The sequence below is a fragment of the Pichia membranifaciens genome (genome assembly GCF_001661235.1).
Source record: "Pichia membranifaciens NRRL Y-2026 unplaced genomic scaffold PICMEscaffold_1, whole genome shotgun sequence".
In the NCBI taxonomy this organism is placed as follows: Eukaryota; Fungi; Ascomycota; class Pichiomycetes; order Pichiales; family Pichiaceae; genus Pichia; species Pichia membranifaciens.
In genome coordinates this window covers 687,115-709,412 of record NW_017566982.1, presented here as the reverse complement: position 1 = coordinate 709,412, position 22,298 = coordinate 687,115, and the positions used below count along the sequence as shown (strand labels likewise).

General features: G+C 44.4%; 9 protein-coding genes across 9 annotated transcripts; 5 read left to right on the top strand and 4 right to left on the bottom strand.

Annotated features, from left to right (window-relative positions):
• Positions 1–55: 55 nt before the first annotated feature.
• PICMEDRAFT_14181 (hypothetical protein) lies at positions 56–4,655 on the bottom strand. Its single transcript, XM_019160261.1, has one exon. The coding sequence runs from the start codon at positions 4,368–4,370 to the stop codon at positions 189–191; it is 4,182 nt and encodes a 1,393-aa protein (XP_019019754.1). The 5' UTR covers positions 4,371–4,655; the 3' UTR covers positions 56–188.
• Positions 4,656–5,162: 507 nt separating this feature from the next.
• On the bottom strand, positions 5,163–7,317 carry PICMEDRAFT_14180 (hypothetical protein). The gene has a single exon (XM_019160260.1). It carries the CDS (start codon positions 7,068–7,070, stop codon positions 5,493–5,495), a length of 1,578 nt encoding a protein of 525 aa, XP_019019753.1. The 5' UTR covers positions 7,071–7,317; the 3' UTR covers positions 5,163–5,492.
• Positions 7,318–7,584: 267 nt separating this feature from the next.
• Positions 7,585–8,971, bottom strand: PICMEDRAFT_85093 (hypothetical protein). The gene has a single exon (XM_019165012.1). It carries the CDS (start codon positions 8,526–8,528, stop codon positions 7,827–7,829), a length of 702 nt encoding a protein of 233 aa, XP_019019752.1. The 5' UTR covers positions 8,529–8,971; the 3' UTR covers positions 7,585–7,826.
• Positions 8,972–9,414: 443 nt separating this feature from the next.
• Positions 9,415–9,729, bottom strand: PICMEDRAFT_30003 (hypothetical protein; the record flags this gene model as incomplete). Its single annotated transcript, XM_019162620.1, has 1 exon — positions 9,415–9,729. The coding sequence occupies one exon, from the start codon at positions 9,727–9,729 to the stop codon at positions 9,415–9,417; it is 315 nt and encodes a 104-aa protein (XP_019019751.1).
• A 1,686-nt stretch (positions 9,730–11,415) lies between these two features.
• On the top strand, positions 11,416–11,706 carry PICMEDRAFT_56856 (hypothetical protein; the record flags this gene model as incomplete). The annotated part of the gene is made up of 1 exon (XM_019163203.1): positions 11,416–11,706. One exon carries the CDS (start codon positions 11,416–11,418, stop codon positions 11,704–11,706), a length of 291 nt encoding a protein of 96 aa, XP_019019750.1.
• Positions 11,707–12,410: 704 nt separating this feature from the next.
• Positions 12,411–14,594, top strand: PICMEDRAFT_14177 (hypothetical protein). The gene has a single exon (XM_019160259.1). It carries the CDS (start codon positions 12,466–12,468, stop codon positions 14,419–14,421), a length of 1,956 nt encoding a protein of 651 aa, XP_019019749.1. The 5' UTR covers positions 12,411–12,465; the 3' UTR covers positions 14,422–14,594.
• A 180-nt stretch (positions 14,595–14,774) lies between these two features.
• PICMEDRAFT_14176 (hypothetical protein) lies at positions 14,775–15,849 on the top strand. Its single transcript, XM_019160258.1, has one exon. It carries the CDS (start codon positions 14,805–14,807, stop codon positions 15,735–15,737), a length of 933 nt encoding a protein of 310 aa, XP_019019748.1. The 5' UTR covers positions 14,775–14,804; the 3' UTR covers positions 15,738–15,849.
• A 109-nt stretch (positions 15,850–15,958) lies between these two features.
• PICMEDRAFT_14175 (hypothetical protein) lies at positions 15,959–18,462 on the top strand. Its single transcript, XM_019160257.1, has one exon. It carries the CDS (start codon positions 16,011–16,013, stop codon positions 18,366–18,368), a length of 2,358 nt encoding a protein of 785 aa, XP_019019747.1. The 5' UTR covers positions 15,959–16,010; the 3' UTR covers positions 18,369–18,462.
• A 759-nt stretch (positions 18,463–19,221) lies between these two features.
• On the top strand, positions 19,222–21,615 carry PICMEDRAFT_70255 (hypothetical protein; the record flags this gene model as incomplete). Its single annotated transcript, XM_019163594.1, has 1 exon — positions 19,222–21,615. The coding sequence occupies one exon, from the start codon at positions 19,222–19,224 to the stop codon at positions 21,613–21,615; it is 2,394 nt and encodes a 797-aa protein (XP_019019746.1).
• Positions 21,616–22,298: the final 683 nt, after the last annotated feature.

Genomic DNA, 22,298 nt, shown 5'->3' with positions numbered 1-22,298 from the left:
GACACAAATATTTTCATTCATTTTTGAGGTTTCCTCAACAGAGCATCAGAACTCTAATGTGTCAAAACTTGAGTCAAATAAATAGTTCTGGGAAATCCCGTAGTTATAACCTTAAACAGATTTTTTTTACGGATGTTTCTATAATCCAACTTATATATTGTACATTACTAGTTAAAAGCTCATATTATTTATGTCTCAATTTCTTTAAGGCACAACTCCATATCTTCTTCACTTAAAGAGCTTATATACAGACATTTGGAAATAATATCATTGTCGGCTTCAAAGCTGTAAAAGCGAGCCCACTCAATATATCTTAGTGTTTTCTTCACAGTTTGTCCAGTTATCGTAAACTTCTCAAAACTCACCAACTCATAACTATCACTACCGTCTTCAAATTCATCCAGCGAATCTATTTCAGTAGAATTATCAAGTTTAGAACTGACTATTGTCGGCATTTCAGAATACATTGTAAGGTCACTCAATTCGAGTGGCAAAAAGGGTATAAATCCTTTAGAAGGAACGATTTTTTCAATTTCATCTCTGTAATTCTTGAAATTACTGTTAGGAGAGGTCAAATCTTTCAATTCCTTAAATCTCAGAATTGTACCGGGGTCAACTCTGATCCACGTTGATTTTAGTTGCTTCATAACCTCCGAATTCAAAGCTAACATAATTTGGAATAAAGTGCCGTAATTCTGAATTTTTCGGCATGTCTGTGCGAGTTGAACGAATCTAGTAATTGCCAAAACTCTCAAAGCAAAATCTTTGCATAATAAAATCTCAGAAATAATCCAGTTATTGACCAAGTTAAACCGCAAGGTAATCATTTGTAGTCCAGTTTTGTCAGAAAGATCTAATAAAAGTCTAAGCCACGAATTATATGGGCTTATTGGCTGATCCCATTTCAAATTAATTAATTCTTTCCACTCAACTTCCATGATAATATCTCTTTCGATCAATGTCATTTGTTTTGCCAATTGCTCTGAGTCATATTTAAAAATAAACGGAATATGCAATTCCCCTTGCATAATTTGTGTTACGCTCAAAATTTGTTTCGAGCAATTCAAAGCTTTAGGTGTAGCAAGTAATGATTGCATTTCAAAGCATGAGCGTTCTCCATCATCTTTTAAGAGTTTTCCGGTACTTACTCTAGTTAGAGTGTTCCCATTATCTCTCGTCATTCCCAAGGATTGGGTTGAAATCATATTCATCTCTAGTTTTTGATTTTTGGAAGGAGTGGACGGAGCGTTACTTTTATTCATCTCCGCTGAATTATTTGAGATGTACAAATCCTTTACTTGTCTCTCCAATCGTGCTTCTTCAGTTGAATCGTAGTCACTATTACAACAGTCATCTTTCAACGTTTTGTTAACGTTGGCTTCACTAAAATCGCTGTCTATGGGTGATTGACAAACAATTGCGACAGCATGTTTTCTATGGGTTTCTTCATCACCAATATCAACATCTTGGTTTGTATCATTCAATCCTAAAATCACCTTGGGTTTCTTGCGTTCCCCTCTCAATTTGCTCAAGGTGTAATGCAAAGGATCTCCATCTAGTTTTTCATCTGGGATAGCTGCTAGTTCGTTGATATCTGTCTGAGAAAGACCATTATAGCAAGTTTGAGATGGAGTTGGTGAAGGTAAAATTGAAATTCCCGAATTGGTGCTTTTTTCTGAAGAGATGAAACTGTAAAATGGTAGTTCTTGCATAATTTCCAAGCTCTCCATATCTAAGGCCTTTGCAGTGGCAATCGAGGTCGTCGATTGGTTCTCTGCATTTTTTAAATTTCCAACATCAGAGATCTTTTTGGCATCTTCGTTCCCTAAACTTTCATCATCCGTATCTGAGATAGACTGATTATCTACCCTGAGATTTGAAATAGCATGTTTCTTTCTTAATTTATTCTCGTCCATGTCGGCATTAATACTATTGAAAGCAACACCTCTAGAAGAAGCAGAAATATCTGAGTCATAAGTCATATATGATTTGTTGGATATCATGCTGCTTCTGCCTATCATATTGATAGAAAATCTATTAGTCGTAGTATCGACAGAGCGGTTTTCCTCTCTGTCACTAAAACCATTTGATATTCGATTGTTATTCAATCCAATGGGCAAGTTAGGATCACTGCTGCATTTTCCTTTTTGGGGAGCATGTAACTGTTTCAACGAACTTCTGTATACCTGTAGACTAGACCTCCCACGAACTGGCAGCTCGCCATAACTTCGAAAACGATGATCGTTAGAGTGTACGGTAGAGTCAATTTCTGATACATCTTGCAACTCCTCGTTAGTGACACCCATGTCAATAAATACATCATTATGACTATCATCAATTTCTAAAGACTCTGACCAATTCATCGTATCAGGGGGGGTCTGAAATGATTTCTCTTGTGCTTCGTCAACGTTGTTTAATCCATGCGTATTATTTTTTGAGTTAATCAAATTCTCTAAGTGGTTCATGTTATAGGATTCCTTTCCGCTTTTGGTAGGTGAATCGTGGGGATCAAATTTAGATTCACGATTACCCAAGTCAATTGCTGTCGACAATACGCTTTTCCTGTTTGAATTCTTTAGCTGTCTTGAATATCGTTGTTTGAAAGTAGGTAGCTGCATCATTAGCTGATAATCCCTTATCACAAGTTCCTCTAGGTAGTCAATATTGTTCTCATTAATGTTGATCGTCTTCTCCAGGTCTTCAATTACGTTATGAGTGGATGATGACTCCTCTGTTCTATAGCTAAGTTTCACTTCAGATTGGCACTGCTTTTGAGATTGCTGTTGCTCTTGTCGTTGACAATCGGTTTCACTATTTGTCAACAGTACTTTTGGCTCGACTATCGCCCTTCCAGCTTTTGTCCTATCGTTCACTGACCCCGCAGGTACATTTTCTTTGTCGTGATGGTTAAATAAGGATTTGAGGAAACTTCTTTTTTTCGTCTTACTTTTTTGTTTTTGCTGCAAGATGGTTTTGTTATTTTGTTTTGTTGCTTGATCAGGCTTCGGGGATGATATGAAAGGCTTAGCTGTTTTTGTCAAAGTTTTGATTTCAACTTTTTGGTTAATACTTCTTTTTTCCGGGGCTTTACTTTCGGGAAATATTGGATTTATTTCTTTTGCTAGAGACTCGATCTTGCTGACTTTGCTATCTTCAAAAATTTCTATGTTGCCTCGAGTTGTAAACCCATCAGTCGCATTTTTTTCCAAATTGAACTTGTCTAAAGACACAAACCCTGAGACAGCTTGATTGCTGAACACTGTGCAAATATTGGAATACAATTGGTCTATACTCGAAGAATCGTTTGTCCTCAGCTTATTCCGGTCTAGTTCCAAAGCATTGAGAGAAGCCTTTGGATATAAGAAGCTGTTTTGTTCGTTTTTGAATAAAGATTTAGACCTTTGATTTGAGTTTTTGGAAAGAAATGTTTCTAGCGGTGTCTTAGTGGGCAGCTGTGGAGATCTTGCCAAGCTGCCACTGCTTTGAGCCTTTTTTCCAAAAGATTCGCTCAGAATGTTGGAGCTACTTTGGTTGTCGAACATGTATAGCAATGTCGATCTTCTTGTAGATGGATCATTCAAATGACTGAGGCCAACGGTTGAAAGCCGTGAATTATTAAAATTATGATACGAGGATATTGTATAATGGAGCATATCTGAAGGGTATTCAATGATCTCGAGATTCCAGTAAATAGAGCACATTGTTAAATAATTTTTCTTCAAATCTTTGATAATCTTGGTCTGCAGATTGTTGAAGTCGGTGCCTATATATTGTTCGTATTTGGCGAGTTCATTAATGGTATTAGTGAACAACTGTCTTAAGAGATTGTTGTTAACAAAATCATCTTGAAAATGGTTCAATAGCCAATGTCGAATGGTAACAAATGTTCGAACCAATACCAAACGACCAATAGAGGAACGATTGAGATCATTTGATAAGGAGTTCTTCAAACACCATGATAGTCTACACAGAAGAAGTTCAAGAAGTGGGAGAGCATCAATATATGTTCGAAATGTCAAAAAGAAGTCGACCAGAAATTGATAATCAAGAACCTCCGGCGATGTGACATAAGTTATCAAAGCCTCGACTGTTCCTTCCACTAGCTTTTCGTTTTTGAAGTGCACTATAACTGATTCTTTCGGAGTTGGGTATAGAAGTTCATTGTCAAAGATTGGCTCATTTTCTTGAAAGTTTAGAAGCAATTGTTGCATATCCAGTGATGAATCATTGTGAACGACTGAATTTGTATCGGATCCCATGAAGTCGTCCTCATCATTAGTTCGTCCGCTGTCTGTCTCATCATCATTGTGGTTAAACTGTTGCGAGTTGAAAGTCTGGTTGTCGAATGAAAAATCACTTATTTGAGGCATTTCAAGAGGTATCTTTTGGTTTGGTTAACACTAGATAGCTCTTTGTTCGGAAACAACCTTGGAATTTGTCGAAAGATGGTCCTATCAGCCGGCTCTATAGTTGGGCAGGTATGATTGAAGTATTGTCTATGACGATTATACGAAAACAATTATAATAATAACGGAGACGAATTTGTGAGTGGAGATAGTGTATGTAAATGGCAAGAGTCACAAAAAGAAATGATAAGTAAGAAATCAATGTACAGACAATATCAAAATTTGCAGTATAATGCACTATGATTCGGGGTGTATAGTAAACGGAGCGTAAGGCATAAGAGTTTTTACAACAGCAAATACTGGCGTGGAGAATACACGGCCTGACATTATTTGTTTACTTTTCTGGGCCATATCAGTGGTACGAAAACAAAACAAAACAAACCCGAGGACCATAGCGTCACTAGGATACCACAAATGGAAAATAAATCGGCGCGTCGATGCTTAGAGCAAATTCACAATCACATGGTAGCAAGTAGTTGTGCGGATTTTGACTCTAAACAGTAACGATTATTTGCGTTGCTGAGCGAGCGCCTTTAACATTTCGTTGTAAACAAGTTTGTTGAATACTATCTTTGCTTCGTTCATTAACAACCCATCAGATTTCATTCTAGATAAAGTGATGAATGATTAACCATCAACGCCTATCATAAATGAGGTGTTACCTTTGTTTGTTATTGTTTAGTATGTGGTAAACAGCTAGATCATTATTTGATATGTAACTACTTAATATATAAGCCCGAGTTACATGAGCCATCCTTTACTGTGGTCTTATACAAATTAACATCGTAAATGGATGAAGTTCTATTGAAACAATATTTTTACCCTTCCTATATTATTCATCTGTTATTATGTTTCATAATTGACTATATTTTATATTGAGGATAATTACATAATCACCATCATTTACAACGCATTCTGTGAGTAGTAAGAGGTCAAGGATGAATGCGAGGCCTGTCAACAGCCTATGTGCAAGCCAATATGAAACGGAAAAGTAATCTATTATTCATCATTTCAGTTAGTCGTTAAGATAAAAATACATAAGTTTAAAGTCGTATATATGAAAAATAAATGGAATATACTTCAAGCTTATTGAGGACCATTGTTAATACCAATTCTAACAGCCTTCCATTGGGTGTAGTTCTCGAATGCCTGTTCACCCATTTCTCTACCAATACCAGATTGCTTGAAACCACCAAATGGCATGGCAGGATGGAAGTCATTGTAGGTGTTAATCCACACGGTACCTGCTTCCAACTTGTTGGCAACATATGTGGCGGTGTCGAGAGACTTAGTGTGGATACCAGCAGCTAAACCGTACTCGGAGTCGTTGGCAAGTTCGATAACTTCATCAGCAGTCTTGAACTTGGTGACAACGGCAAATGGACCGAAAATTTCTTCAGAGTAAATCTTCATCTCTGGCTTAACGTCAGAGAAAATGGTTGGCTTGACGAAGTAACCCTTGGTACCCAATCTTTCACCACCGGTGACCAAAGTAGCACCTTCTTGCTTACCAGCGTCAACGTAGCCCAGAATCTTAGTTAATTGTTGTTGAGAAGTTTGAGCACCTTGGAAGACACCTTCTTCGAATGGGTTACCAACCTTTAAGTGTTCAGCGGCAGTCTTGAATTCTTCAAGAACTTCATCGTAGATACCTTCTTGGATGAAAACTCTGGAACCTGCACAACAAACTTCACCGGAGTTGTAGAAAATACCGACAATCAAGTTTTGGACGGCCTTCTTCACGTCAGCATCGTTGAAGACAATATTTGGAGACTTACCACCCAATTCCAATGTGACCTTCTTCAAGTTTGAGTCGGCAGCGGCCTTCATGATGTGTTTACCAGTGGCGGTGGAACCGGTGAAAGCAACCTTCTTGATCTTTGGGTGGGTAGAAATAGCTTCACCAGTAATCTTACCGAAACCGGAGACAATGTTGATGACACCCTTTGGAATACCAACCTCTTGGGCCAACTTAGCAGCGTACAAAGCAGACAATGGGGTGGATTCGGCAGTCTTCAAAACAACGGTGTTACCGGCGGCCAAGGCTGGGCCAATCTTCCAGGACCACATCAACAATGGGAAGTTCCAAGGAATGATCTGACCACAGACACCAATTGGTTCTCTCTTGATGTAGTTGAAATAGTTGGAGCCAGTGTCAATTAACTTACCGGATAACTTGTCGGCCCAACCGGCACAGTATCTCAAGTAGTTGATGACCAAGCCAACATCACCTTGAGCCATTGGTAGCGCCTTACCGTTGTCCATGGATTCGATAGCAGACAAAGTGTCTTTGTTAGCTTCCATCAAGTCAGCAAGGTCCAGCAAGTACTTACCACGGACAGCTGGGTCGCATTGGCTCCACTCGCTGTGGAATGCCTTGTGTGCAGCGTCGACAGCCAGGTCGACATCGTCTTTTCTTGCTTCGTAGACGTGACAGATTTCCTCTTCCGTGGAAGGGTTGATGACTTCAAAAGTCTTGTGTTGCAAGGACTTCACAAACTCACCGTTGATGAACAAACCAGTTGGTTGTTCGTACGATTGCCCGGAAGGCAAGGTAATGGTTTGTGAGAGAGGCAGAGAGGAGTAGAGTCTCAAGGAGCCACCAAAGGCTGCCATGGTTCTTGGGTTCTTGAATGCGTTGGTCTTGGTTGCGAGTCTTAACATTGTTACGTGTGTGATGTTCAATAACTTTGCTTGCTTATGGATGCAAAGAAACAAGCAGAAAGAAAAGCTAAGCAGAAAGCAGAAACAGATCAGTGCAAAGTACCAGCACAGTTCCGAACATCAATGACGGAGGGAGGATGGGAATACGCCCTTATTTATAGTCGACCTGCACTCAGCAGGCCAGGAGTTAACAGCTGCAGCACCAAATGCCCTAGCTGCATTAATAATATTATTGCTAGCAGACGCAAGTCCTCCCGCCCAGCAGATATATGAGAGGGGAAGTGCAGGGTGGAGAAGTGCGTTGGAAAGGGAAGGTGGGGGTGGCCAAGGAGGGGTGTGCGATACGCCATCGGCCGCCGGCACAGAGGCAGACGGCCCGGCATGCCTGGCGGGCAACAATAGAAATTACGTAGTGGAGACAGCACCGAGAGGCCAGCAGCGACACCAGCGCCGGGCGAAGAGCAGCCCGCCTCGACAATAGGGTTTCGGCCCTACAGCCGTTTTCGAGGAGGAGAAGAGGAGAAGCGGAGGGCGGGAGGGGCAGGGAGCCGCAGAGGCCGGGTGCTGCCCACGGCGGACACCTTGCTGTGTAGGCAGGGTGTTCTCTGGCGGCGGATGGCCGGGTATGATCTGTTAGCGTGGTAGTAGGGAACGGGGGGAAATACGTGGAGCATCTAGACGTCCGTGGTGGTCAACGTAGAAATCATCGGAGGCCCGGATGCTTACAATTCGGTGGCGACGGGGCAGACGACCGTGTTAAGACCGCACCGCACGGGGGTCCGTGGCGTTTGCGCTTGTCGTTGTCCGAGGGAGGGGCGCCTCCGCCCTCCACGGACTTAAAAGAGCCCTGGTTTTGGCCCCCGCCCGCGTGCAGTGCCTGGGCACGCATGTTGCAGCGCCAGGTTGGGATCTGCGCTTGATACGCCTGGAGGGCTGAAGGGCTGTAGTGAGGGTTCTTCGGCCAGTCTGGCTGCCACTTCCGGGAGGGAACACCGATGATTCCGACAGAACCGATGCCAGCAACTTGGAGAGATAGCACAGCATTGAACAGATCTTTGTTGCATACATGCAACCGCAGTCCAATAGGGTGCTTATTCTGCGGTGTGTTCGGGGTCCTCGGGGGACGGCGTTTCGCAGATAGGGCGCCGTCCGCAAATACAGGAGGTTTATTCGAATTCTGAGAGTCGGACATCTGGGAAAATAAGCATACCCGCCCTCTGCTTGTTTTATTTGTGTTTTTTTTGGTACTGAAATGCCTGTTTCGGAATGCTGGACTTTTTCTCTGGTTGATCCGCTAATTAATATTTGGCGGAATCCTGAAACTTCCGGAATTGATGATGAAACACCATCGGCGGTGCATTCGAGGCGTACTGGCGTGCGGACACCCCCTCTTCCTCCGTGGGGAGAACCGGAGGCGGTGTATGCTGCGATTGGCGGCTGGCGGAGGCCGCACCCCATGTCTATTGCCGTGGTCGGCTGGCTACTTGCGACTCGGCTTAGATAGAGGGTGTTGTAACTTTAGTCTACGCGTCGCCTACACAATGCCCAAGCCTCAAGGTGTTAGGATCAACGGAAAAGAGGAGAGGGGTGAAGCGGGGGCGGGGGCCCAACCGTTTTCCCCTTTTGACGTTGGTGGTCCGCAAGAGAGGCAAAGTGAGGAGAAGTGCTTTTCAACAAAGGGAAGCTCGCCTGAAAAACCCCCCTCCCCTAAAAAGCCGTTTCGCCGCCACGGAAGGACGGATTTCAAAGTGCACGCCCCCGCCTCGCGCCTAGGTAGCCCCGCAACTGCACGCACGGGTGGCAGCAACCTTCTTCCGTTGTTAGCACCGAATCTGAAGATCTAGCCCCGCACCCCATTCTGTCACCCCCGCACAGCCGTACGACGCGTCGATTGCGGAAATCTGCGGTTACTGGTGTAGCCGTCGGTGCACGAGAAGACATCTTAGACACCATTCTGAACGCTTTCGCAGTCTCCTGCTTTACAAGCCGTCAGCTTTATTCCACAAGTCCTACCTTTTCCATACGGTTTGTAGAATGGAATTTGTGATATTGAGCCGAACAGTATTGGCGCAAAGAGCTTTGTTTTCGGCAAGTCGCCACCTGAAACACAGCATCAGATACGGCAGCTCTGGGGCAAATCACTAGAGAGAGTCAATAATTGCCAGCTTTGGAATGCAGGAAGTCTTTCTAGCACACCCTTATGCCGGGCGGTGGCGGTCTACAAATTGCGAGGATCTCCAATGCATGATTATTATTAACTGTATCAAGCCTAGAAAAAAGATGCCAAAAACGTATTGTAAAACGCAAGCCAAAATTAGAGCCTAAGGCTGATGCCTCTCATCACTTAGAGTAAACCGACTTTTTTGAACTCAGCCTCGGTCTGATCTAAACTTTCAAGCTTCTTCAAGGAAGCCTCATTGCCCCAAAACTTCTCGTTGAAGAACAACGAAGGAACCCACTTTCTACCAGATATGGCAGTGAATTCCTTTTCAAGTTTCAAAGATTCCACTGTGTTCATCTTGTCCAACTCAACAAGGTGCACTTTATCTAAAACATTGTATTTCTTGAAAATGTTGATGGCGTAGTGGCAATCAGGACACCACGATTTAGACAACATAAGAAAGCGGTGTTGTTTCACCAAATCTGCAGCACACGGCATTACTTTGATTGACTTTGGGTTTGTATTTGAGTTTGAGTTTGAGTTTGAGTTAATTCCGGTGAACAAGAACGGATCCAAAAATCAAAATGAAGCTAAAAGAAAGGTGTGGTAACACCTCACAAGTTTAGCTCTCCGTAAACCCGTTGGCCACCTTACCTGCAAGGTATGTGAGCCTCACCCAAAGTGGCAAAGCTGCAGAAAAATCTCTCAAATATTACATAAGCAGATACTTTAAACTTTTATCAAATGGCTTTTCTGGTGCTAGACCTGAGATGGTTGCAAAAACTTTAGATAAGAATGGTGCGTGATGATCTGTATCTGAAAGCAGCAGAGATCTAATTTCGGGTATAAACTTTCTATTCCTGGAAATCATAATCAATTATACATGCAGCACATGCATATCGCAGAGATGAGCTTAACAATATGCATCATTCTGTTGCTATGCTGTTTGAGTGTATTACCCATTGCTGTCTACCCGACCAAGAAAATTAACAAAGGGGGTGAATAGATGCACTTTTGCCACCTCTTTCAGTCCCCCTTTCACACCCCCTCCCCCCCCCCCCCCCCCACGAGATAAAGAAACGTGAATCTGAATGAAAGAATCTGAAAATCTTACGATTCCTTTAACTTTTCAGACTCCTAACAGCATCAAGAATTTCTTCCCTTGGTAAATCTACTGGCATCTTCTCATGTTATTTTTTGCATGCTTCCTATTCTCCTTTTCATCCGGTGCATGAGTGGTATAGCTTGAATTTCCCGCTCAAAAAATAAATCTGTTTTTTTTATTTCTTGATGGTAGTGTTATGTCACATAACATATACTAATTCTTGATGACTGACCTTTATTCAGCTCTTGAAGAAAGGTTGATGTATTTGAGCATACAATCATACTTTGTTTTACTTAATGTCGGATCATTATGTGACTGGATTGACACCAGAAGCAAATTCTGATATTCTACCAGCGTAAAATCACTACCAAAACTTCACTATAAAAGAAAGGAATGCAGAAATAGTGGCCTCAGTGCAGATACCCTCATACCCTATCTATCCAGGCTTGCTAAACAGACCCAGTTGAAACTGTTTTTGGTGTGGATATCAGCAACTTGGAGTTGCCTATTGTCAAGATTGTCTCAAAATTCACCAAGTATGCTCTCCCAAAAAGGCAACACCTCCGTATACATGTTAAAATGACACAATTATGACAAACCTATGAATGTTTATGCTTACCTCAGTTTTTTACGCATAACAAGATCGTTTGGACAGCATACACATAACCGCCTATGAAGTCAAGAGTTTTTGCAGATTTGGTGTAAACAATTTCAAACAAAGACGTTAAGGGCAACGGCTTGAATTTTCGTCGGGTGAGTAGCAACGAAATGCGCTAGCAGGTGCGGCCAATAGAAAAACAAAGATCTCGTTACCTCAAAAGGGCTACCTCAAATGTCAAGTGCATGGCCTGCTGCAAAACACCGCACTGTGCAGCAGCTCAGTTTGACGGCTATACTGTTCTGCTGCACAGTGAACACAATTGTTTTAATAGGATTGCGAGCAGTGTCGTGGTCATTAGCTATTTCGTCTCTGTCCGTATATCTCAAAAAAGATTTTGAGAACCCAAAACAGCCTGCTGTCAGTTTGTAGCTGATGGGAACCAACCCATCTAAACAGCTATCTTGTATATAAGAACAAGATGCTATGCGCCCTAGAAGTCCCTCTCAAAACGTCCCAGGTTCAGCCTCCCAAACTCAGCCTTTCAGTCACGTGCCGCCTCAGAAATTTTCTCATCTTCGGCTCGGCAATTAATCGGGCCGCAATTCGGGCGGCCCTTAATTTAGCCTTGGCTTATGCCAGGGGATTTGCCCATTGCGCCGTACTTTGTGAGAATTCAGCGGCTCTGGGTCTGCTCGGCATCCGCAACAAAACGAAACTGGCCGAATTCACCGCCCTTTCACCTCACTATGGTTCCCATCGCCACCAATAGTACTACGACCTGTAGAACTCGTAAAAAAAATATCACAGCTTCCCACAAAGCCAGGCCCGCCTTAAGTGCGTTAAACCGGACTTAAAAATCTTCTCCGGTTTTCTCAACGTTTATACCGATGACTAGACACGTATCTTTCTAACTGTTCTTATGCAAAACCTGTTGACGTTTTGTTTCCTCAGCAACCTTTCTTTCACCATATGATTAGGTAAGCGAATGCAGACGATTTTTTTTCCGATTACGTTTCTAAAAGTGGGAATCGTTAACTCCTAAAGAGAACTTCAAACGAGGCCCGTCTTTAAACACGTCCACGTCCAAAGCCCTAGTCTTTTGCTGATTAATTGAAAGATTTCGTCTATTTATGGCTTTTGTAGAACTGGCAGATCAATGCGACACCTCTGAGATCACTATTGTTTCCCCTCAGGTTCCAATCAGTGACGGCGTCGCACATCCTAACAGGATTTATTTTTGCCGAAATCAGGCCGAACGCCCATTCCTTTTTTTCTCGGCGCACTGCCAGCTCTGCCTCAACCCCAGATAGTTTTGCCGAAGTATCAATAGACAGAACCGGGATATCTTAAATTTTTTATCCACAGTGAGTAGTCAGGGTCCTTTTTTGCTGCTGCAACTCAAATAGACAAGCCCGGTTGTGTCGATATCATGGTTTTCTTTTGCCTTCGGTCCGCTTTCTCATGTATTCGTAGCCCTTTCTTAACACTGCTTGATTAAACCTTACAGATATATCATCCAATAGCAAACATGTCTGCTGGAGATTCACAGAGTTCTATATCTCGATACGAGTCGGCAACGGAATCGTTCCAGGACGCTGGCACTGGACTACCAGCCGAAAACCCTTTTACGACCAGGATTGCTGAAGGAAATCAGGATTATGCTGATGTGGAATCAGAGGCTGAGCCATACCATCCAAGACCAGCTTCTTCGTTGGCGTCCGACGGCGGATTGCAATTGACGAAAACGGTTACTCTCAGATCCAAAGTCCCTGCTCCAGCCAACGAAGAAGAATTTCAGAGAGAGGCCCAAAATAATGAAGAGGAATACGAAGATGAACTTGCAGATGAGCTGGAGCGGGAAGCAACAAGCATTTCGAATCTGACAAGAATATTAACTGGCCACAGAGCTCAGAAGGAAGAACCTGAAGAGAAGGGGCTAGAAGAAAAGGATCCAGAAATTGTTGGATATGACCCAAGAAAAGTAGATTGGGACTCACCTGATGATCCAGATTGCCCTTTCAACTGGCCAAGTTGGAAAAGATGGTACTGTACTATGACAACAGCTTTCCTTTGTTTAGTCATTACTTTAGGTTCCTCCGTTTATGTCGACGCTATCCCAGAAATGCAAAAGAAATGGGGTATAAGTCAAACTCTGGGGTTAGCTGGTCTTACTTTCTATCTAGTAGGGTTAGCCTTTGGCCCTGCAATTGCAGCCCCATTGTCTGAACTTTTCGGAAGAAAGATCGTATATTGTGGTAGTCTCCCAATTTCGATGTTGTTCATTATGGGTGTCGGGTTATCTACAAAAATCAGGGAAGTGTTGGTGTTAAGATTTTTTGCAGGATTGACCTCTTCTGGAGCACTTGCCATTGCAGGGGGTACAATTAATGATGTTTGGAGGCCACAAGAAATTGGTGTTGCCATGACATTGTTTTGTTTGGCTCCTCTTGCTGGTCCTGTCATCGGTCCTATCATTGGTGGTTTTGTTGCACAAAACAAAGCTTCTGAGGACCCTCACAGGATTGGTGGTTTGCGTTGGACAATGTGGGTCAATTTGTTTTTTGCTGCAACTGTGTTCATACCATTATATGTTATGCCAGAAACTTACAAACCGATCATTATGAAAAAAAGGCTTTTGAAAAGAGGTAAGAAAATTTACAAGGCAATGGGATTGATGCAGTTTCTTACTGCTATTGTTTTCATCACATTATTAAAGCCAGTAGAGATGCTTTTTGTCGAGCCTATCGTTTTGGTGTTCTCTATTTATACTGCATTTGTTTTTGCTGTGTTGTTTGGCTTCTTCGAAGCCTTCCCAGTTATTTTCAGGGGAATTTACCGGTGGGAGTTGGGGGTTTCCGGTTTGCCATTTTTGGGAGTTGGGGTTGGCTTGCTCATGGGTGCAGCAGTATATGTTTACATGGATAAATTTATCTTTTACAAGAAATGGCCAGATGGATATGTTGGTATGAAGGATAAGGAAGGTAACCAAATCCCACCGACACCTGAATCAAGACTTTTACCATGTAAAGTCGGATCTCTCACATTTGCACCATCTTTGTTTTGGCTAGCGTGGACTTCGAGAACAAGTGTGCATTGGATGGCCCCAATTGCATCTGGTGCTCTATTTGGATTCTCCTTGGTGTTGATTTTCTTTTCCATTTTGACTTATTTCGCCATGGCATACCCACCAATCTCTGTTGCATCTGCACTTGCTGCCAACAATATGACTCGTTATATAGTTTCTTCTGTTTTTCCCTTATTCACGGTTCAAATGATGGAAAATTTACATGTTTATTGGGGTGTTTCCGTGTTTGCATTTATTGCCATTGCTATGATACCCGTTCCATGGATGTTCTCCATGTATGGTGAGAGGTTGAGAAAGCGTTCCAAGTACGGATGGCATTCCGTCTTGAAGCAAATGCAGCAAGAAAAAGAAGGTAAAACACTAGAAGAAGATAGTGAAAGCAACGATAGCAAGGTTTGAACAGATTAGCACTGTCAAAAACATTGTTCAAGCTTGTGTTCCTCCACCAGAGCTGAACTTTTTTTCTAACATTTTTTCATGTTAATCTGATTTTGTTTGACTTTAAACTTATTCCCTGTTTCAATTTTGTGCTGTATAAAACTTTAGATACCTAATAAAATTTCAGTGTCCACACTATAATCCGAATTTATCGGGCAATTACTAATGTGAAATATATTCCAAAAGACTTCTGCGCGCTCCGGGGAAAATTTCAGCCAGCGTACCGTTTTTTTCCACTCGAGTAGCCAAAATAGATAAGTTGTTCATCTTGTACTGTTGTTTTCCCCTAAATTTTTGGCTGCACTCTTGACATCAATCTATCCAGTGAATATATATTGTTTGAGATGTCGGATAACAAGAAGCTTGAAGGACAGGATTTACTCAAAACCCCACTACACGGGATTTACATTCCCACTATTTTGTGTATTGTCGGTACAGCTATTGTCAATTATGATTATGTGCCATACATGATTGCACTTTTAGCCTTATTCTTTGGTTACCATATTTTGCGTGTTAAGACACAAAGGCCTGCATTGTCTTCCTCCAAATTCCAGGATTATGAGCTCATCGATAAAACTGTCATCTCAAAGAATACAGCCATTTATAGATTCAAACTTGATCATGATTACGATCAGTTAAGAATCCCAGTAGGCCATCACCTTGCCTGTAAGGTGAACGTTGGTGGAAAGGACGAGATCAGATACTACACTCCAATTTCCAACCAGTTTGATGAGGGATTTTTCGACATAATTGTTAAATCATACAAAGATGGTACTGTTTCTAAATATTTTGCCACGCTAAATCCGGGGGCCAAAGTGCTCTTCAAGGGGCCAGTTGGTAGAATGTCATACAAATCGAACATGGCTGATAGAATTGTAATGATTGCCGGTGGTTCGGGCATAACCCCGATGTTGGCAGTTTTAGGTTCTATAATAACCTCTCCTGAGGATAAAACGACCGTGAAATTGTTGTTTGCTAACGAGACAGAAAATGACATTTTACTAAGAGAAGAATTGGACGAGTATGTCAAGGAATACCCGGGTTTTGATTTGAGGTACTTTTTAAATCATCCGCCAGCTGCTTGGAATGATGGGTATAAGGGGATTATTACTGAAGAAGTATTGAAAAAAGAGCTACCTAGTCCAAATGCTAACACCAAGATCTTTATTTGCGGTCCTATGGACATGAAGAAACAAATGTTGGAAGCTCTGGAAAACCTCGGATGGCCAAAGGGCACTCTTCAGTCCAAACAAGATGACCAGGTTTTCTGTTTCTAAAAAAGTTAACTCTATGTAGTGCTTACCAAATATTATACTCTACTCTGTAGATTTATAGAATTATGATTACATTAGTGCGTATAATGAATGCGTTAGGCGGAGAGAAGGAGAGACACGGAAGAGGTAAAAAGTGACGCGAATTTTGTTTCAACGCCAAATTTCTCTCACTATCGTGTATCACCATCATTAATCATGATAAAATACTTCGTCTTTCAGGCATTCCGAAAACCTCATTGTGAAGCTATAAAGGCCAGCTAGTGAAAGGCACTGAAGATGACAGGTACTGCGGCTTCTGCTTCTGATGTCTTGAAGTCACTACTGAATGAATCACGTTCAAGCAACTTGCTCAGGCCGAGCTCAAAGGTGGTACGAGACAAACAGGTGACGCTTTCAAGCGGAAAGCGGATCATGTTACGTGCCAAAAACAAGGAGACGAAAGAAAAGGAGAAAAAGGCTGTTTTGGGCATGGCTGCAGACGAAAATACGCTTGAGTGCGTTAATATGCCGTTACTTTGGGAGAAACTACGAATTGTGGAGATAACAAAACGTGAACTTAACGCGTTTGAAAAGAGCAAAAAGCTGTTAGAAGAGAGCGGCAGAGAACTGCAAGAATTAACTTCTAATAAAGGGAAGAAGATGAAGGTAAACAGCTTATGGACAGAGAAATACCGTCCGCGGAAATTCATTGATTTGATTGGTAATGAAAGGGTCAATGCAAGTATACTCAAATGGCTTGGTGATTGGACGTATGCCGTGAAGGGAGGCAAGTTGATTGACAGTAACACTTATGATCGAAGCATGCATGTGGACCCGTTGAAACGTCCTCGAAAAAAGATACTTCTCATCCATGGACCTCCGGGGATCGGTAAGACCACGATAGCACAGTGTGTGTGTAAACAGCTTGGGTATCAGATACAGGAGATCAATTCGAGTGACGAAAGGTCCGGGATGGCTGTGAGGGAGAAAGTGAAGAATGCGCTGAAAATGAGGAGCTTGAGTGGCAAAGACGTGTGTTTGTTACTCGATGAGATCGACGGTGCTGCAGGCAACGAGAATGGGTTCATCAGGGTCTTAGTCGGCTTGTTGAACAAGGACATCCGGGCTACTGAGGAGTGGAACAGCTTCAACAGGCTGAAGTGGAACAAGAGAGAGGATTTCTTGAAAAGACCCATCATTGCGCTCTGCAACGACGTTGGTGCGCATTGCTTGGACCAGCTGAAGCCGTTCTGTGAGATTGTGCAGTTCAAAAAGAGCAGCAAGAAGAGCATCAAGAAGCGGTTGAAAATGATCCTGGAGGCGGAGCGATTGGGAGAGATGAACGAGTCGCTTTTGGATGATCTGATCATCTCGCTGGACGGGGACATCCGGAACTGCATCAACTTTCTGCAATTCAACTCGAGAGACCTGAACGGGCGGATCAAGGACTCGGAGGTTGTGTGGTTCCAGCTGTTGAAGGACATTTTCAACCTCGAGAACAAGAACGTGACCAACAACAAGAGCAAGAGCGAGATCTTCCGAGACCTCATGACGAAGCTGAGCAACTCGGCGAGCGACCTTAGCCGCATCAGCAACGGGTGTTTCAACTTGATGCTACAGGTGAACGAGGAGTACGGGGGCGGGAACCTGGCGAAGCTCGACGAGGTGTCCGACTGGCTCTACTTCGACGACGTGATGGCCCAGCACTACCGGCACTTCGAGAGGGAGGAACTCTCCATGTACGGCGCCATCACGCCGCTCAAGTTTTTCAGTCTCTTTGCCAACTTCAGCGACGGGGGCTTCTACGACCGGCGGGAGAGGTTCAACTTCAAGTCGCAGGAGGACCACGACACCAGGCGGCGCGTCCACGACCTGGTCGGGTGCCTTGTGCCGCAGTACGGGTTTGCCGTGACCCGTGAGAGGCTTGTGAGCGACGAACTGGCGCTGTTGAACGCCATCGTGGTGCCCACGGGGCGGCCTGTGAAGGAGCTGGAGCACGACGAGAGCCGGCTGCGCACCATAGCGGGCGTTCTGGACGCCCTCAAGATACGCATCGACGCGGCGCCCGGCGGCAGCCGGGGCCGCTTTGGCCACCACGGCGGCGGCGGCAGCAGCAGCTACATGGCGCCCCGCAGGTTCGGCCCGGACATTGTGGCGGGCCTCGTCGAGAGCGCTGGAGCGGCACGCGGGGCCGTCGGTGGCGACGATAAGCGGGCCAACTCCGACGCTGCCCGGGACACGGGCAGCCTGAACGAGGTGAGGGCAATGCCGTACATCCGAGCCATTGACGAGTATCTGGCGAGGAGCCGGCGGGGCGACGCTGCGGCCCGGCAGAAGCGGGAGCGGGAGGCAGACGCCGGCACGGGGGAGCCTGCCATCAGGAAGCGGCCTGCCGGCGACGGCGCCCCCGCCCCTGCCGACCGGGAGGCCGTCTCGACAGTGGACTTCTTCCGCAAGCAGTACAGCAGCTTCCACGCCCAGCTGAACCACCCGGAGGGCGGGGTGACGGGAGGCTCAGCTGGGACGGCCACGGCTCCTGCCCGTGGCGCCGCGGGCGTGATGCACAAGAACGAGAACCGTATTTGGGTGAAGTACCACGAGGGCTTCAGCAACGCTGTGCGCAAGGAGATCACGCTGCGCAGCCTGCTTACATGAGGCGCGCGCGGACCGTCATAGAACTGGATAGAATGTAACACTAACACTAGCACCAGCACTAGCACTAGTAGCCTGCTGATAACGACGCCGGACGTAATCTCGCCCGCCGCTATTCGCCACCCGGCGGGGGAAAAGAAAAGGCCTCGGCGCCAGGCCACGGCGACCGCATGCGCACCGCCAAAAGAAACGACGAAAAAATTTTTCTTGTTTTTTCTCCTTTTTTTTCTTTTTCGCTCGCCGGAAACGTCCCGTCGGCAGCGCCCGCCCGCCGGCCGCGGCCGCGGCCGCTGCTGCTCCGTTTCTTTTCGGCCGCCCCCCCGGGCCTCCTGCGTCCCCGGCTTGACTCACAGGTCCGGCGGGCGCCGGCGAGGGCGCCGCCTGACTCTGGCTGGGGCAGCACTCCCGCAGCAAGTGGTGCTGCTGCGTTGCATTTCCCTGGCTCTGTGTGGCCGTCTTCACCACCTGCTGCTGGCTGGCTGCGCTGCTGCTGTCTGAAGATCCTTTCAGGCCCCCCTAGGGCTTGCTCACTCCTTGCACACTCCTTAGTTTTCTATATTCCCTCACGTTCCTCCGTGCACTCTTTTCTTTTCCTTGCACGTCGTCTCCTTTGCCCCTCTTTGCCCCCCGGCTCCCTCCTACCGTCCCTTCGTCTTGCTTTTGTTCAGCAACGCCTGCGTCCGTCCATCCAGCACTCGCCTGCCCCAGCTCGTCCGCTACTCTCGTGTGCACTTGTTTCACTTGGTCCTCCAGCTGGTTTTTTTCTTCCTCCTTTCCCACCCAGCTACCCTACGCTCCCCTCTGCAGCATACGGGCCCCTCCTGCGTCACTCTTTTCCCACACAACGCACCCGAAAATGATGAACCACCTCAACAACTCGAACAACGACCAGGACATCGAGAGACCTCCCCACTTCAAGAATGTCTTTAGCCCTAACGACGTCTCGGCGAACGCAGACAACTGCCTCAACACGAACAACATCGTCACGTCCGAGAGCAGAAGACCCTCGCTCGTGGTCGTCCCGATGAACAACGGCGGCCACGACATGCGCCACTTGGCCCTCACAGCACGATCCGACGACCTCAACCTCGACATCGAGATGCAGGACGGCTCAACCGAAAGCGACGACGCCAGTGTCGGCGGTGGCGCCAGCACCGCCTCATCCGCCTGCTCCAGCTCCAGCAGCTCCGCCGGAGGCTCCCAGACTGCCTCGTCCTCCGCCTCCAGCGTCCCGACCGCGTCGTCCGCAACGGCAACCCAAATCATGGACATTCCCCCAAGAAGTTGCACCGACGGTGTCCTGGGCAAGCCAGATACACTCCCAGCTGCCAGCACCGGCAACACTCCGCTCAACCGCACCCTTCAGAACGAAAACTTAAACAACGAACATTCGGAAAAGGCTAACTCGAACCCGCAGCTAACCCACCAGTTAATTTCAAATTTTCAATTTCTAAATTTACCTTCAAACAAAAAGCCAACAAAAAAGTCTTCCTCCAAGATATCCAAAAACACTACCAAACCTATCAAGAAGTACCGCTCAAAATCTCTGCCTAATATTCATATACCTTCCAAGCGCTCCCACCAGATCTTGTTAGATATCTACAAGCAAAACTTCAAAAATAAAAATGGGCGTTCAAAGCCAGGCAACGCTGTGGGCCACAACCTCAACAACCCAGACATGAACATGAACATGAACATGAACGTGGGCATGATGAATATGAACATGAACATGAACATCAACATGGGCATGAACATGAGCATGAACATCAACAGCAACGGCACCAACAACTTCATGAACATTCACCACCAACAGCAGCTCTTCCTGCAACACCAACAGCAGCAACAGATGTTGTTGCTTCCTCCTGTAAATTTGCACTCCATGCACGAGATAGATCTGCAAGAGGTGCTGAAAAACCCTCAGTTGAGACATGACATTCTTTTCGACCCTCAACTTCAATTCAGACCAAATCTAGACGGCGAAAGAGGTAAGAGGAAGAAGGTTCAGTCAGAAAACTACTGGAACATGATCAAGTTTGAAACCGAGAGATTGTTGAAGTCTTCGCACCCTAAGGCAATCGACCACAACTCGCCTATCATCATCATGTTCCAATGTCTCAAGAGCATTCTGGTGAGCCTGATTCCTTCAAAGGACATCAGCTCCATTGAAGAAATCTTAGACATAAGTCTTCTGATCCAAGAACTGAACTCGAAATGCTTCAACTTTCTGGGTTTCTTTGACTGGATCTGCTCCATCTTCAAATTACACTGTGCTCCAATGAGAGACACTTGGGTCGATGAATTGGGCACCTTATTCCATAAAGCTTGTGAATCTGAAGATGAAGTCAACATTGACTATCTGATTGAAGGTTTGAAAACTCTGTTTCTGATCTTGGAGGCAATGAAATTGGATGTAGCAAACCACCAGATTAGAATCCTCAGACCTCTTCTCTGCTCATCAGCAGTTTCCTTCGAAAAAGAATATTTCAAAAACGCCATCAAGCGGAACAAGATCAATTTCACCTCTTCCATGTTGTGGTTCAAGAAAAATTCCATTGAACTGGATTCCAAAAACCCAAGGGACGTTTTAAACTATTCCGTTTTGAACCTTTTATCTTGCTCAACCATGTATCATCAGTTCCCTAACACCCTGAACTTTGACCATACCAGACTTCTACTCTTAAGAGCAGATCTCAGACACATTATTTGCACAAAATTATGTTCAATTCTGTACAAGACTCTTATCTATCAAAACAACCTTGACAAATCCCTTTTAAATGATGCAAATATGTTGAGCTTCAAGAAGGAAATTTTAAACATCATTGTTGATGAAAACGGAAATTCTAAGTGGACCAAAAATTTGAAAAACTTATCAGTGCAACTGATCAACAATCTATTCGGCAACCTAGATTCAGATAAAATAGATTTTGCCTACAACTGGCTTTTAAAGCAAACACAACCAAACTCAAAAGTTTACTCGCTCCTTGAATCAAAGCTTTTTGAAAAAATCCTTCCTTTTTTGAGTGCACCTTTTGCCATTAATAATAACACAAACACTAATAACAACATCGATTCCATTTCTACTTCTATGGCCACAAACTCTAACAGTTCTAATTCTAATTCAACTTCCAGTAAGATTGAAGATGATATTATCGTCAATGATGAATTGAGAAACGTCACAGATAGACTAAACCAGCTGATTGAATTCAACTATAATGTTTTCAGTGATATGTATACTAGTTACCTCAACTAAAAACTTTCATCTTTTACAATCATTACATCTTCTCGCTCGTTACAACACACTTCTAAGCATTTACATTTTTTGGGTATGGATAATGAGAGGTGGTCAGAGGCAAAATGATACCACTACTGTCCCTTTTTCTTTCAAAGGCTATCATCAGGAACAAAGTTTGATACCCAGGTTACTTCCGTTGTTGAATTTACATTCTTCTTCAATTTTAAAGACAGTACATCTACGCTCTTCCCATTCCTCTTCCAACTTTCTATAAATTACTTTACCCTACCTTCCTACATTGCATGTGCATTTCCTCTATCTACCGGTTTTCCTTTTCCTATTTCCTCTTTTCCTTACAGTTTTGTTTTCTTTCCTCCCTTATCCTTCCTTTACTCACTTTTTCTTTCACTCATTTGCTTTTGTTTTTCTTTCTCCTTCCTTTTTTTCTAAGTTGTGCCAAACATTTTTTTCTATTTGCTCTGGCCTTTCTTAAACTCTGGGTCATCTTTTACTCTCCTTACCATATATAAAAAAATTAACTAACGAACTATCGAAACAAATCGACACATTAGGCCGCCCGTATCGCTGCCTGTCGTGGCCTCACCGTCGCCGCACAGTAAAGCAGAGTTGAAAAATATTAGGTGAGAGTTATCTATCATGCCCTATAAGGGGCATTCAGACTAGGGGAAATGAAGGTGGGC

Bases quoted from the DNA above. Each gene is read 5' to 3' on its own strand.
- PICMEDRAFT_85093 (XM_019165012.1), bottom strand. From the start codon at position 8,528: ATGGGGTGCGGCCTCCGCCAGCCGCCAATCGCAGCATACACCGCCTCC.
- PICMEDRAFT_14176 (XM_019160258.1), top strand. From the start codon at position 14,805: ATGTCGGATAACAAGAAGCTTGAAGGACAGGATTTACTCAAAACCCCA.
- PICMEDRAFT_14180 (XM_019160260.1), bottom strand. From the start codon at position 7,070: ATGTTAAGACTCGCAACCAAGACCAACGCATTCAAGAACCCAAGAACC.
- PICMEDRAFT_14181 (XM_019160261.1), bottom strand. From the start codon at position 4,370: ATGCCTCAAATAAGTGATTTTTCATTCGACAACCAGACTTTCAACTCG.
- PICMEDRAFT_14175 (XM_019160257.1), top strand. From the start codon at position 16,011: ATGACAGGTACTGCGGCTTCTGCTTCTGATGTCTTGAAGTCACTACTG.
- PICMEDRAFT_14177 (XM_019160259.1), top strand. From the start codon at position 12,466: ATGTCTGCTGGAGATTCACAGAGTTCTATATCTCGATACGAGTCGGCA.